This window comes from Hippopotamus amphibius, chromosome 15 (genome assembly GCF_030028045.1).
Source record: "Hippopotamus amphibius kiboko isolate mHipAmp2 chromosome 15, mHipAmp2.hap2, whole genome shotgun sequence".
Taxonomy (NCBI): Eukaryota; Metazoa; Chordata; class Mammalia; order Artiodactyla; family Hippopotamidae; genus Hippopotamus; species Hippopotamus amphibius.
In genome coordinates, this window is record NC_080200.1 from 21400684 (window position 1) to 21417196 (window position 16513).

Sequence of the window (16513 nt, forward strand, 5' to 3'; positions counted from 1 at the left end):
GCTGCAAGCAGAAGTGTTTGTGCCTGATCTGCTTTAGGTAGAGAAAGGAAACCATCTCATGGGAGAAAAGCAACCAGCACCTATCTCCAAGTCCAAGGTAGGCAGAGACTTGTACCTTCTCTTCCACGTGTGCCACGATTTGACTTAAGAATAGCAAGGGACCTTCCCACCACTGGCTTTATCTTTGTTTTTCCCAGCTGAGGCAAAAGGTCAGGAGACAAAAGCTATATGAATATGGCAGAGGTTGGGTGAAACAGCTATGGTCTTACCAGGAGTGCATCCTATCCCTGGTGTGAAGAAGCAGTTACTTCACTTCTTCTCTCCTCTAGAAAGAAGTCAGATCAGGTGACCAGAACTATCTATCTGAAGCCTGTAAGTTTCACAAACTGAAGTGTGACATCCAGAAGGGCCATTTCCAGCATCCTCCCACCTCAGGTTCTCTTTGTTAGGCCAACTGACCATCTCTCTCAGCTGTGCTATTATTTTTTTTGACTAAAATGAAAAGTCAAACGCAAGTATTAATTCAGTGAGTTGAATTTTTATTATGCACCTGTGAATTGATGGGAACAATGCCAAGGGATCAGAGGAACAGGGAGGACAGATGCTTTTCAGATGTGGGGTCTCTGAACATCCATGGCACAGCAGAGACATAGCTCACCTGTCTGCCCAGCCACCCAGGAAGGGTGGGTGGGAAGGGACTAAGTGGGTCAGTTCTCCTATCTTCTGGAGGAGCTTTCTCCACAGCAGGTAACCCCACTGGTTCTTTTGCATGGGAAGAACCTGGGAATTGAGCTGCACCACCCAGAAGGGTTTCTGAATTCAGGGGGAAGGTGACCTTCTGATTAGCTAGGTACCTTGGTTAGGTTTGCGTCGGTGAATGGGGGACTCCCTCACAATATTTGGTGGGTACTGAACAGATGCACAGCGTCCCCAAAGGTTTCAATTCTGTTACATTCCTTTTGTCTCTCTTATGATCTGATTTTACAGATAAAATATACTAGGTAGGGCAGTGTTCCTCTTTTAGACAAATGTCTGAAGTGGGTGGGTTCATAACCTTCCCTCTTAATGGAATCCTTGGGCAAGAGTGCATAGGTGAGTGGGGTAAATGTACACAGAATCTGCATTCTACTTGGAATTTTCCCCTCCCTTGGCTTTCAAGATTCATATTTTCCCCTTTTCCTGGCAGATCAATCCAAGAGGCAAACTATTTGGAAAACAAAGAACCCCAAAAGTTTCTTTCTTGTTCAGGGTATGACCAAATTATTTTATTGCATTTACTGTTCCTGGGTACGTAGATGAGTCTACACGGCACGGTAATCGTAATTATAAAACTCTGTAACTCTTTCACTGAGTTTGTGCCAGCAGTGTCTCTCGAGGTGATAGTGAAGTGGCTAACAAAGAGCAAAGGGCCTTGCAGTCATTCGTCCAGCCTTACTGCCTGCTAATGGGACCTGACATAGAAATACAAGACGCATGCCTGGTGGCTGGCGTTCTGACTCGGTCACTGACACTCCACAGCCTCCATGCTCTCTCCTCACTGGGCCAAGCCAGCCTGGACAGTCTGCCAGGAACAAGACCATGGCTTTCAGTGCCTGAGTGGCCACTCCCAGTCCAGAGCCCCAGGCTACGAACTTTAAAGGCTATATGCAGAGGACACCTACCCTGGGTGCAAAAGCTTGGATCTGAATCCTGCTTCCAATAGGAGCGACAGCAGGCTAACTCAAGTTTGTATTGACTCACCTGTGAATCAGGAATGACAGCAAAACCTCAGGATTATCTGGTGTTATGGGTTGAATTGTGTCTCCCCATCCCCCCAAATTCATGTTGAAGTTCTAACCCCTGTTCCTCAGAATGTGACCTTATTTGGAAATAGGGTCATTGCAGATACAATTAAGACAGGAACATACTGGAATCGGTAGGGTAGGCCCTAGTCCAGTATGACTGGTGTCTTTATAAAAAACGGGAAATTTGGAGACACACATACACAGGAACACCATGTAAAGGGGAACGCAGACATGGGGTGATGCTTCGACGAGACAAAGAACATCAACAATTGTCAGCAACCACTGACGGTAAAGGAGAGGCATGGAACAGACCCTTCCGTCACAAGAAACCAACCCTGCTGACACCTTGAGCTTGGACTTCTGGCCTCCAGAACTGAAACCATGAACTTCTGTTGTTCTAAGCCACTCAGCTCTTGGTACTTTGTTACAGCAGCCCTAATGAACTGATACAACTGGCACACTACGTTAATATATATATAGAGAATGGCTTCGCCAAAGGTTCTGTTGTTTCCCCTGCTCAGTTCACACCAGATAAGAGAACCTCTCATTCACCGGAGCTGAGCTCCCCTTTCCTAGACACAACCGGAAGGGAAACTTAAGTGCCTTTCAAACGATGATGACTTCACTTCTACCCCACAACCACATACCAAGGACCTTAGGGGTGCAAAGAAAGGACACTTTGGGGAGTGTGTGCCAACATACAATTTAAAATGTGGGCTTTGCCTTAGATGCACTCACAATCCCTAATAACCAACCTCCATCACAAATGAAAGGTTTCCCTTTGGCAAGAAGCTATAAAGCCCTCCACCAAGGCTTCTGAACCTGCAAGGGCCACCTGATAATCCTGAGGTGTTCTTATGGACCAGATGGTGACCGGGACTCAGACTTCTGATGTGACATGGCCTGCTGTGCTTGGCCCTGCTGCCCTTATGCCCACCAGTCCCATCCCACCTTACTGCCTTCCTCCTAACCCATCATCCCACCTGCAGCTTCTTACTGTTAGGTAGGAAGTACAGTTACCTCCAGACCTCAGGATGGGTGGGCGTTCAGACACGACGGGATGGGAGTGTACTGAAAGTTAGTTGGTAAGGGAGAGACCCCCCAAGGGGTCACTGCAGTAGAGGGCACCCCAGTCCCTCCACCGTTTGGGAAGCACTGGACAGGGTTCTCTTAGACCCGAAAAACACTTGGCAAGTCAAAGCTGGTGGTGACATGCCCTCCCAGCTTTTGGCACAGCAGAGACAGAACAGATGCTCAGTTGGCCACTATCTCGTTTCTACCTGAGAGTAAAGGTCAGGAGGATGTGGTCTCTGTCCTGGGGAGGCGTCTGGAACCAGTCACTACCAAGCATGAGTGGGATGCGCTCTACCCAGGCTGGAGCGGTCCTCAGCAGTGTGTGCGCCCTTGACTCAGTAGGAGTTCAGAGCCTGCTTGGACCGGCGCTTCATGTGCAGGCGCTGGTGGCGGAGGAGATCAGAGTTCTGGGAGAAGCTTTTGACGCAGTACCGACACTGAAAGGGCCGGGACTTGTCCACGTGAGTGTTACTGCGGTGCCGGGCCAGGTGGTCGGGGCGCTGGAACACCTTCCCGCAGTCACAGCACTGGAAGCGCAGCTTGGCTTTGCCCTTTGCAAGCAGGGCAGCAGAATCCCCGTCCATGGTCCCCAAAGCCTCCTGCTCTCTTTTCTTCACCAGCTCAAGTCTGTCCGGCTGCAAGTGTATCCGCCTGTGGGAGAGCAGGTGGGAGTTGAGGCGGAAGCTCTTCCCACAGGCACCACACCGGAAAGGTTTCTGGACCTCGTGGGTCTCCAGGTGCCCGTCTAGGTCCTCGCTGTCACTGAACAGCTCCCCGCACACTGAGCACTCATGTGGCTTCTCCTGCTCCCTGCGACTTCGCAGGTGCCGGATGAAATTGACCCTCCAGCGGAAGATTTTGCCACAGTTCGGGCACACATAGGACTTTTTGGAGGAGGTCTGCACCTCACCCCCTGACTCAATGCTGCTCCGGTGGGAGGTAGGGAGGCTGTGCTGCTTCTCCATGGGGCTCTGCAGCTCATCTGTGCAGTAGGGGCCGAGCTGGGAGTCCTCGTCTCCAGAACTGGATAAAACGATCTCAATGGTCACTTCCTCATCCAGGCTGTTGTCAGGAAATGGTGCATCACCTCCATCTACCAGAAAGCAACGTGGAGGTCAGTGGTGCTGCCCAGGCCACACCCAAGCCCCTCTGAATCCTACCCAGGAAGGCTCAGCGTGGGTCCAGACCCACATTTTTGCAAGAGATCTCCCTGCTGTAGATACCTCTGGCATATCTTGTGAGAAGGAAACCCTTAGCATAGGTCACACTGTGCCAAGCCATTCTGGGTACCTCTTTCTCCTCTCTCCCCCTTCCCTACCCTTTTCTCCTAAGCCCCTAGACCCCAATCTTTTTTTTTTTCTTTTCTAGCCACTGAGACCTCTCCAAGCTCTAAGAGTTTGTATCTATCCATATGTCTTGATTATTTACACATCACTGAACACTGTCTTCCTTAACCAGGCATGGGGGGAAATCTATCAAGGGACATTAAAAGTCTTGAGATAGAGGAAGACCCTATATTCTATAAAGAGAGTGCGAGGAAGCTGATAGCTACCATACTCTGAGCACTTAAATGCCCCAGGGGCTGTGCAAGACTTCTGACATGCACAGTGCCATTTGCTCCTGGACACAACCCAATGATATATTATTTGCCACATTACAAACATAGGCAAACTCAGGTGATGTGCCCAAGGGCTTAGGGATGAAGTGGAGTTGAGCCCTGCTGTGATTCAGGGCTGTTCAATGGTCCCAGACCGCCCAAGATCATCTCTCCCTCTCAGTGTCATATCAGAGGCCCACCAACAGCCACTAGTGGTGATGCGTAGAGATGTACTGGACTTTATAAACTGACTGAAGCTGCTCAATGGATCCCGAGCCTGTAATGTTGGAAAGCTCTACTGTGGGGTGGAAGTGGGTGGGCAATGTGGAACCTTGTATGAGGTCTTGGCCTGTAGCTCAGAGCCCACTGCACAGAGACACAAAGCCACAGTAAGCAGAAGAGACACTGGGAGTGGCAGAGTCCATGGGGGTATATGTCCATACATCATAAGACAAGTGTTAGAGGGACTGGGTAGAATGTGAGACTGGAGAGTGGGAAGACTTGGAGATTCAGAAAATTTTCAATTTACCTATACTATAAAAAATGAGAACGTATACTCCAGGGAGAATACCGAGGGTGTGACAGAACACCCTTGGATCCAATCAACCATCTCAGATGCCAAGAATGGAGATGAGATAATCCAGGAATGGTCTGTAGAGGACCCTCTTGTCTGATGGCCTGAATTCCTGTAAACTGCATGGGAGGCCAACAGTGTTTCTGAGAATGTTATATGATCAGAAACACTGCCATCTTGGAATAAAAAGGAAAGAGGCAGGATGAACTGAAGGGAGGCTATCAGACTTCCAGAACAAACTAACAGAGCTATCTCGCTGCAAATATGCATTATCCTTGAAGGAAAAGGAAGACCAGCCCCAAAGGCAGTTGAGAGGTTAAGAGGACTGCCACTGCATCCACAGGCACAGAGTGGGGACAGAGCACTGAGCCAAAGATGAATCTCAAGCCCTAAAATCTAATGGAATTTGCCCTGCTAGGATTCAGACTTGCTTGGGAGCCGTCAGCCTTTCTTTTTTTCAATTTCTCCCTTTTGGAATGAGAATGTCTACTCTCTGCCTGTCTCACCACTGCATTTTGGAAGCACATAACTTGATGTCTGGATTCACAGGTTCACAGCTGGAAGTGACTACACCTTGAATTTCACCCAAACCTGATTTAGATGATACTTAGATTAAATCTTAGACTTGATGCTGGAATAGATTAAGGGGTGTTGGGATAGGATGAACGTATTTTGCATATGAGAAGCATGAATTATGGGGGAACATAGGGTGAAGTGTTACAGGCTAAACTGCATCCCTTTAAAAATACGTTTGTTGAAGTCTTAACCCCCAATACCTCAGAATGTGACAATATTTGGATATAAGGTCTTTCAAGAGGTAATTAAGGGACTTCCCTGGTGGCGCAGTGGTTGAGAATCCGCCTACCAATGCAGGGGACACAGATTCGATCCCTGGTCTGGGAAGACTGTGCACAACAACTACTGAGCCTGAGCTCTAGGGCCTGCAAGCCACAACTTCTGAGCCCACATACCACAACATTGAAGCCTACACACTCTAGGGCCCATGTGCTGCAACCACTGAAGCCTGCCAGCCTAGAGCCTGTGCTCCGCAACAAGAGAAGCCTGCGCACCGCAATGAAGAGTAGCCCCCACGTGCCACAACTAGAGAAAGCCCGCGTGCAGCAACAAAGACCCAACACAGCCAAGAAAACAGAAAAGAAAGAGGTAGTTAAGTTAAAATTGGGTCATTAGGGCAGGCCTTAATCCAACAGGTATGCTCGTAAGAAAAAATTAGGACACAGACATGCAAGAGAGACGACCATGTGAAAACACAGGGAGAAGACAGAGCTGTCTACAAGCCAAGAAGACAGGCCTTAGGAGAAACCTACCCTACTGAGACCTTGATCTCAATCTTCTAAGCTTCCAGAATGTTGAGAAAATCAATTTCTGCTGTTTGAGCCTCCCAGTCTGCGGTACTTTGCTACACCAGTCCTAGGAGGCTAATATAGTGCATATAGGATGACATCTCCTCAAATCAGATGAAGTGACCAAAAATAGATGCTAGTTTCTAAAAACGGGGAAATAAATCAACAATAGTGTTGTTGTGTGCCACTGACACAACAGTGTAAAAGAATACCTAGTAAATGAGACGAGACTCATAGGTGTGCCCAAACCACAGAGAAAGAGTAATACCAGGGGTGTCTCAGCTCAGCACTGATGAGTACAAAGGGCGCGGGGGTGAGGTGTGTAGGGCAGAGGGAGGCTGAATTGGCTGTCAGGATAATAGTAGGGAAAACAAGGAAGAGTTATTGATGTTAAGTGCTTTTGGGTGTATTAAATCACTGAAGCTTCAACAATAACTCCACAAGGTAACTATCACTATCATCTCTGTCTTACAGGAGAAAAATTTTAAAGGGAGATAAAGTAGCCCAAGGTTTCAGGAGACTTGAGCTCATCTGGGTGGTGGTGGTGATACTTTCCAAAGCCCGTGGCTATTCTGGTCCACGGCCAGGGAACGATCAGGCTGCTGTGTGTGTTCTGGGGGGGTTGGGGGTGGGAGGTGGTGTACGCCCATACTCGGGTTGATGGCTAACTCCTTGAGAAAGGCAATCTATGGCCTGGGAATGAATGTTTCCCTGTCAGCTGGAGGGGCTAAGGAGAGAAGCAGGAAGGATAGGAAGCGAGATGTAAAATTAAATAAGTAAATAAATAAATAAATAAATAATGTTAAAAATATATTCTTATAACATTAGGATGGGGATTTTTCTTAAGTAAAACACAAAATCAAGAGATGAATAACTATATTTAAATATTAAAATGTTTTTTAAAAACCATTTATGTGCTAAAAGACACATACACAAAGTTAAAAAACAGGAGGAATTATGTACAAATACTTAAGAGGAAACAGACTGAGACCCACAATTTTGAGTTTCTAATTCATGGAAAAGGCAAGTGAATGTGGAATAAAGAGCATGGGTCTGGAGCCCAGTCCCATGGGTTCAGATCCTCAGTCTGATACTCACAGCCTGTGAGGGTCAGACGCTGCCTGGGCAAGTGACTTCAGCTCTGGGGGCCCAGCTGCAGAATGGAGACATCACTGCATCTGTTATGGGCCAAGGGTCTGTGTCCCCCCAAAATTTGTATGTTGAAGGACTAACCCCCAATGTGATGGTACAGGAGGTGGAGCCTTTGGAAGGTAATTAGGTTTATATGTGGTCTTGAAGGTGGGACCTTTGTGATGGGACTAGTACCTTTATAAGAAGAGGAAGAGACAAGAGCTCTGTCTCCACAAGCAAGCACCAAGGAAAGGTCATGTGAGCACAGAGGGAGAAGGCAGCCAGCTACAAGCCAGGAGGAAAGCCCTCACCACACAATGAATCTGCTGACTCGATCTCAGACTTCTCAACCTCCAGAACTATGAGAAATAAATCTCTACTGCTGAATAGAAAACACCTCTATGGTATTCTGCTATTGTATACTGTGCTGGCGAAGACAGTACCTATCTCAGAAGGTGCCGTGAGGATGCAACGCACAAAATCATGTAAAGACCTTACACAGTGCACCCAAGGTGCAGTGCGTGGGACATAAAGACACAGAGCTTACCCAATGTGAAGGGGGAAGGTGCAAAAAAAGAAAAAGACTAAAGAATATTAACTAGGCAATTCACAGAGAAAACACAATAAACAAGAAAAGATACTCCATCTCAGTGGCAGCATTATAACGTGCTAGTTGGACGGACACAAATGGAATCGGCTGGGAGGATCCTTCATGAGTGTGGATGTGGGGATGTGGACCCTTCACCTGCTGTCAGAAGGTATGGGAGAGGCTACCAAAATAAAAACGGTGCCTAGTCTTGGCAATCTATCATCTCTCACTGATCTCAGAGAGCAACCTTTAGCTTCTTTCAAAGTAGATTCTGTGTCAGAGCCCAGCAAAGGGAGAGTGGAGCTGAAAACTCCCTTGTGGTAATGACTCCCTACATTCTGTAAGTGTGCTGCCAGGGCTGAGACATGCTATGGGCAGGCAGATGCCAGAGGGGATTCAAAATGTATCCTGAGAATCAAGCTTTCATCAACTAGAACTGAGAATGGGCCACACCTCAGCACACAGAAGCAGGCTTCTTAGAAAACCAGGCGTGAGCACCCAAGCTTGTGGGGAGGGAGTACTGTCCATTTAGATCTACTGTAGATTTACATAAACATAAAATCCCTTCTGTTTACACAGGATAGGGGGCGAACACAAATGGTTGTGAACCCTGCATGGTGGTAGGTGGAAATACCAAAATATCATGCAAATCTTGCCTCCAAAATGCATCACAGATGTGCATGAGTCAGTCTTTGCAGCTGCAAAAAGTCCTCCATGACACAGTTAGTTTGAGTAAGGACTGGAGACTTGGGTGTGATATTTGGAAGAGTGGCCGAACACAGAGATATTAAATATGGTGGGATTTTTGTCTCTGCCTCTGGAAGTGGCAACTTTCACCAGCATGACTCGGAGTCTAAATGTTGAAGAGAGGAGCTGGAGCACATTCTCCAGAGGTCCCCCTTTCAGTATTCTGCAAACCTGTTCTTTAATTCCAACACTCTGTCCAGGCGCTCTGGTCTTCCATGCTCAAGGAAGAAACAGACAATCTAGGTGGTCAACAGCACTACACCAGCACCCTGACTCAACCCACAAGAGAAAGGCAAGGAGGGGAGAGTCTCAGATTGGGAGTAAGCTGGAAGAGATCCTAGCAAAACAAAACTAGGGCAGGCAGCTGGCAACCTTCAAGAACTGTCAGCAGGAATTTCAGAACGTTCAATTCCTGAAGCTACCACCCCCACCCGCACCAATGTATATACATACACAACATGCTTGCATGCACACTTTCACAAGGCATTATACACACATGCACACACCACATACATACATACCACATACATAAATACCACTCACATGTGTATGACCACATATGCAGACATGCATGCCACACATGCAATATAGCATATACACCACACATACACTCACACACACAACACACCAGACATACTACACACATGCCATTACCACATGCATGCACACACATACACAATGCACACGTACATACCATATCACATCCCACACTGCACGCACACACAAACTCACGTACACACCACACACACACATACTCACATATACACACTCAAGCCACACATCACACACAGGTGCACACCCCCCCACACCTCCCAGGCCTTCCTTTACCTGGGCAGGTGCTTTGAGGGAGCACTGTCTGCTGGCAGATCTGGAACTCTGGCACCTGCGGCTCATCCCGTTTTCTTCTTTCTTCTACCTGGAATGGCTGGAGACTTGGAAAGTCTTTCCAGAGAAGAAATTGAAAAAATTGATTTTCCCTGCAGCTGCAGCACCACCTGGGGGGGCATCTTAATAGATGCCAGGCTGTGATCCGAGAGTAGGCCTGGGCTCCCTCTCAGGGCAGCCACTCATTAAGTGGTTGTTGAGCAAATGAACTTGTTGACAAAATGGGCCAACACCATGAACATGGGTTTTGAAGCTAGACAGAAGGAACGTGGATCCTGGTTCTGCCCCTTCCACGTGACTGTGGGTAAGGAACCGCCATCCCTTGCTGTCATTTCCACTTTCTGTGGTGGGATTTCCAGCACTCCACGCAGATGCTGCATAAACGCAGCCTGGACAGAGCCTGCTGGGGCAGAGATGGGATGGGAAGCCAGCCACCCCAGAGGCCCTGGATGCTTGTTCTAGGTGGGCATGGTGAGTGAAACACTGATCTGCTCTGTGCCAGCTTTAGGTCCCAAAGAGGAAGAGGGTGTGGGGATGCTGCTGACACCGTATAAAGTTTTTCCCCCTGCAGGAGCAGATGTCTTGAGGCACGGTGCTTACAAACACAAGCTCTGGTGACACAGAAAGCTGGGGTGGGGTGGGGAGGGGGCTGGGAAATGCTGCTGCTGAGCTGCGCCAGGTCAGTCAAGCCCCAGAACCTCCCATTGCCTCACTTTCCTCACACTACCTGCAGTGTGTGGCTGCAAGGAGCAGAGAGGTGAGGCATCCAGAGGCACTGTGCCCAGTGCCCAGCCAAGAGGTGGCACACCCTCCTCCTCCCCCACCTGACTACTGGAGAGTATCTGACCCCACTGGTGGAGGGGCCATTGGGTTGTCAGCACAAGCCAGGTGTTACTTACAGCACAGGAGAAAGATACTCCTATTATACCCCAGTTCCTGGTGTATGGAGTACAATCCCCACGCCTGGCAAAATTAAAACCCCACATTCTTTCTGTAAGGAATCAGGGACGAGGCAAGAGCTGTTCTACCAAGACATGGTCCCACGGGTGACAGAGGGCTGCAGAGAGATGGCAGAGGGAGCAGGCCCGCCTCTGGCCAGCAGCAGCCTTCCGTCCTGCTCTATTCACCGAGTTCTGGTGTCATTACTCACCCAAATAGGAGACCTGGGACACATCCTTCCCCTGGAGGTCCTGCAACTCTGGAACACGTGGCTCGTTCTCCTCTCCCTGGGAGAGATCCAGCTGAGCAGCTGGGTCATCTGTTCACAGAAAAGGAGAGGATACACATTCATCGGTGATCTGCTCCCACAGGAAACCAGGGTGGGAGAAGAGTGGTGACTCTGGGACAGGTCCGGAAGAGAGAAGTTGGAGGGACACATGACAGGCCATGGCACCACCAGGGCCCACGCAGGGCCACAGAGAAGTAGAAAGACCAGAGCAAGCAGGGAGAGGGCAGGGGAGGGAGGACACTAAAGGGGAAGCTGTGGGCTTGGGGCAACTCTTTCGGGCCTATGAGTTAGAACACCGGCCATGAAGAGACCCAGAGGATAAGAATGACAGAAGGAAAGCAAATGCAAGGGGTACATGTTATATTTGGTTTTGTACATAAAACAGCCAAATAATAAGGCTAACTTACAAGTGCTAGCAGCAGGCAATGGTCAATCTGCAAAAGTGGCCCTGGGGCCACTGTGTACAGGTGACTTCCCATCAGGGTTTGGGGGTGAACGATGAGGTCAGATGTGGGACCGCTAGCTTCCTAGTCTCAGGAGAGAAAGGAGTTAAGTCTTACTTGGAGGCAGTGAGACTCCGCAGTCCTCCCCAATGATGAACTCTCCGTAGAAGCCAGTCTGGGCAGGGTCTAGCAGGGACCAGTCCTCTTCTGAGAAGCAGAAGATCATATCCTTGAAAGGAGAAACCCGGTTCTGAAACCACAGAACAGGTACACCTCAATCCAAGGACAAGACAGGGGAGGGATGCTACAAACAAGTGGGAAGCAAGATAGGCTGAGGCAGAGCCCCCAGCAACATGTGCAAATGGGAGAAAGAGAAAGCAGACAGGCTGCTCCAGAGCGCACACTGACTGCCTGGTTCTAGCCTGAGATCCACCTCGGATGGACCTGGTTTGGCAGAATCCAAACAGTAGATGCCTCTCAAGGTGGCCAAGTATGTATACAACAGGCCTTCCTACAGAGTGCAGGGGAGGCTGCAGACCCATAACTCCCAGGCAGGCAAATGGGGAATGTCCGCCAAATTACCCATGTGCTCACCCTCTGATGCAGAGATTCCATTTCTAGAGTTTTGTTTTGCACATCTGCAGCATGAGGTCTATATGAGCTCCTTTGCTGCAGCACTGATGACAGTAGTTAAAGCTGAAAACAAGGTCTCTGCTCATCAACAGAGCACCGTTTAAGTAAGCTCCAGGACATCCTACGAGGCATGACCACACCCCCGTTAGAAAGAATAAGGGCTTCTCGGTACTGAGCAGGAAGCCCTCCAAGGTGTATGATTACATGCAAAAAGCACCTGTGCAGAGGTTGTCTAGATTGCCCCCATGTGCACAGCGTCTAGAAGTCTTGACCATCAGCTGCTTCTGCAGAGGGAGGCAGGACCCGCAGGGTTAGGAGTAGCAGGGACACTTTTCTTATGCTGTGTCACGGACCATGGGAATGTGTAAAAAATTAATTTTACTTTGTGAAATGATGGCATCATACCCGGAGTCCATAAAAATAATGAGAAGTCATTTACAAAATAGAAATGTAGTTCTCTGCCAGTTAGAGCATGAAGCTAGGTTCTCAAACTTCCTGTAAATACTAATGTGATGACAGACTGATGGTACATGTAAATGTCATTGAAAAATCATTCATTTTGCTTGTAATAATCTGGAACCTTGACCATTTGATAGAATATTTGGGAGAAGTAAAATGTGAAAGATGGACAACTACTGGTCTAGTTGACATTTCCTAGTTTGTACCTTCTAATGCCAGAAGAACAGAAATACATAAATGTATTATTTCTATTAAGCATGCCACTATATATTGGCTTAGCAGAAAGATTTTCTACAAAGCGTTTCAATTACAAAGCATTTAAAATAAAATTCCATTTTTTTTCTTTTTTTTTAAAGCCCTTTATCAGGACTTCAACATAAAATTTGGGGGCAAAATTGCAATCCACAGTACTTTTGTATAATATACTAACATCTGCTTTCTAAAAAAAGAAAAAGAATTCATAATATTTTAAACACGTGTCCCTGCATCTAAATCTCTGGAAGATTACCAGTTACTGCCATATGGTTGCTCTGGGGCCAGGTGCCAAGTATGGGGGGGCAGGGGGTGGGGGTGGGGAGACGGGGTAAGGAGAGTTTTCAATGAATCTCCTCTGGTACCTCTGGACCCTTCGTCCCCCACACACATACTTTTTAATTTTTAAAATTAAACCTAGAGAAAAGAGAGTAATACAATGAACATGAAGGATATACCACTCTTCAACTAGTCAATAAATTGACATTTTGCTATTTTGTCACATTTCCCCCTTTCTCACGTATATGGTGAGTGGGTATGTTTACTTGTTCTCCTGGATCACTGGGCAGTTGCAGGCACCACAGTATGTCACCCCAACATACAGCAATGTGAAACCTCCTAAGAAAAAGTTATCCTCCTATATCAGCACAATTCCTTTAGCACAGTGGTTCTCAACTAAGGGGGACTGATTCTACCCAGCGGGTATCTGGCAACGTCTGGAGACATTTTTGTCACCGCTGAGGGGTGGACACTACTGGCACCGAGGGGGTGAAGGCTGAGGATGCTGCTCACACACCCCTGGGCTGTGCCCGAGACAGCTCAACACGACAAAGAACTTCCAGCCAAAGTGTCAACAGAGCCATGGTCAAGAGACGACACCTGAGAAATTCAACATTGGTTCAGTAATATCAACTAGTGTCTTCTGAATTATGAAATAGCATTACCCTTTTAAAGAAAAAGATTATGAAGAGTTTCATGGGTGACTGTGACAAGAAGTCAAGATTGGGAATTGCTGGGTTAAATAGGCCCCTAAAAAATCTTGCTAAACATACATTGCCTTTTAAATGTCAATCAACCAGAATATAAATAAAATTCAAGTCTTGTGTTTATATTACCACGGGCATATGTTTACAATTACTTATTTATGAGTTTGTTTGCTTTTGCCCAAGTCTATTCAATTAGAAAAGATTAAGAGATTAAAAGTGTGATGCTCCCCTGGGTACTTCGGGATGTAGGGAAATAGGCCTTTATGCATAAAGGCCTATTGGGAGAAATGCACATTTCTGAGCAATACTTGGGAGAATGTAGCAGAAACATACTCTGTGATCCAGTAATTCTATTTCTAGGAAATTTTCCTAAGGAAATCATTAGAGACATATGCAAAGATGTGTATAAAGAATGTAGAATACGTTTGGCTGAATCATATGTGAAGTTTCTTTTCTTCTTTACGCTTTTCCCTAGTGTCTGAAGACTTACCCTAAGCATGTATCATTTATATTTTATTATTAAAAACTGAAATGGGGAACCTCCCTGGTGGCGTGGTGGTTAAGAATCTGCCTGCCAATGCAGGGTATATGGGTTCAAGCCCTGGTCCTGTAAGATCCCACATGCTGCGGAGCAAGTAAGCGCATGTGCCACAACTACTGAAGCCCACGCGCCTAGAGCCCGTGCATGCCAACAAGAGAAGCCACTGCAGTGAGAAGCCCATGCACTGCAACAAAGAGTAGCTTTCTCTAGTAGCTCACCACAACTAGAGAAAGCTCGTGAGCAGCAATGAAGACCCAAAGCAGCCAATAAGTAAATAAGTAAATTTATAAAAATAAATAAATAAGATGACAGTGCCAGGATAAGGTGAAGATATGTAAAAACTGGGAAATCTCATTCATTGCAGGTAGGAGTGTAAGTGGTTAAATCATAGAAAACAGCCAATTCTCCAATTAATTATATATACTTCCCCATGACAGTTTCACTCCTAGGCAACTGCCCAAGAGAAAGGAAATCCTATGTCCACAAAAAGACTTGTATACGAATGCTCATAGAAGCTTCATTCATAACAGCCAAAAGTGAAAGTGACCCAAATATTCACCAACATGTCAATGGATAAACCAACTGTGTGTGTGTGTGTGTGTGTGTGTGTGTGTGTGTGTGTGTGATTTCAGTTCCTGGACCATGGATCGAACCCAGCCCTTGTCAGTGAGAGCACAGAGTCCCAACCTACTACCAGGGTACTTCCCTGGATAAACCAACTATGAGATACAATGGAATACTACTTGGCAATAAAAAGGGAAAAACTACTGATATACACAGCATTAATGATGCTTAAATCACTGGGTTAAGAGAAGCGTGACACCAAAGACCACATACTATACGATTCCATTTATATAAAGCTGTAAAATGAGAAAAACAGATCTATTGTGACAAAAAGGAGATCAGTGCCGGCCTGGGCAGGAGAGCGTGGCTTTACTATAAATGGGCACAAGGGAATTTCTGGGGTGATGGAGATGTTTTGTATTTTGATTGGGTAATGGTTACATGTGTCTACACTTGTCAAACTCGCTAAACTTTACATTTAAAACAGGTGTATCATAAACAAATTATAGCTCAAAAGATAGATTAAAAAAGGTAAAAATATAGAGACCATTTTTGGTCATTTTGGTGAAGATCAAAAACACGTTAATATAAAAAATAAGTAAACATGGAACAACTATACATAAATTATATATATGTCATATTAAAATCACCTGAGACCCTTACCCCAAAGGTCAGAGCTGACACGGCCCACAAGAGAACACCACTTCAGTGCCCGTGACATGCCACGTGGGGAAAGACAACCCAGCCTGACACTCCCATCAAAATGAGTAACCTGAATCTCATCGCGAGTTAAAACCTATCTGAGTAAGAGTCTACATTACAACTCGTCTTCACGCTTCAGAATTATGGATGCTTTGACAAACACTGCAATTCCAAGAAGGAAACGTTGGACGTAGAACAACTAACTGGGGAGCATGATGCTCTGTGACGACTATTTCAGTGCTGGATTTCCAGACTGTAGTAAAGGTATTATAGTTAGGTAAGCAACCGCCCTTGCTTTTAGGAAATATGTCCCCTCGTTACGAACAGAGAGATAAAAAGGGAAGAATGTCTGCATGTAATTCCCTAAAGATTCGGAGGGAAAAAATGGGGGGCGGAGGTGCAGTTGGGGAGGAGACAGAGAGAGAGAGAGAAGGGAAAGAGAGAGAGAGAGAGAGGGACAGAGAATGGAGGAATTAAAGTGAAGGGTATTTGCACGTCTCTACTATTCTGGAAGTCTTCCCCAATTTGATACTAATGCCAAAGAAAAAGTTAATAATAAAAATAAATATAATATTTCAGGGACTCCCCTGCCAGTCCAGTGGTTAAGACTCCGCACTTCCACCGCAGGGGGTATGGGTTCTATCCCTGGTCCGGGAACTAAGATTCCGAGTGCTGCTCAGCGCAGCCAAAAAAAAAAAAAAGTAAAAAAATAAAAAACTTTTAAAGTTGAATCAGTTTGGAACAGGGCTTCTCAAAGGTGGATATACATATGAATCACTCAGGCATCTTGGTAAAAATGCACATTCTGCCTCTGCAGGTCTGGGGTGGAGCCTGAGAGCCTACATTTTTCAAACTCTTAAGTGGCCTCACTGCTAGCCAGAGGCCAGTGTGGGGGAAGCCTGTCCAGGACAAGTTCCACAGAATGGAAGACAGCCTCAGGAAGCCACAGGCTCTCCTCAC

General features: G+C 46.7%; 1 protein-coding gene across 5 annotated transcripts in view; it reads right to left on the reverse strand.

Annotated features, from left to right (window-relative positions):
- Positions 1–520: 520 nt before the first annotated feature.
- The window catches only part of ZNF496 (zinc finger protein 496), a 32909-nt gene continuing 16916 nt past the window's right edge, over positions 521–16513 (reverse strand). For 2 of the 5 annotated variants that reach the window (XM_057709079.1, XM_057709076.1), the window contains exons 8-11: positions 11534–11666; positions 10896–11003; positions 9689–9802; positions 537–3951 (exon numbers count right to left, since the gene is read on the reverse strand). In XM_057709079.1, the coding sequence (XP_057565062.1) occupies positions 3194–3951; positions 9689–9802; positions 10896–11003; positions 11534–11666 (1113 nt within the window). In that variant the 3' untranslated portion in view covers positions 537–3193. Of the gene's footprint in view, positions 3952–9688; positions 9803–10895; positions 11004–11533; positions 11667–16513 lie in introns of all 5 variants that reach the window. The other 3 variants (XM_057709081.1, XM_057709077.1, XM_057709080.1) reach the window with 2 other exon arrangements.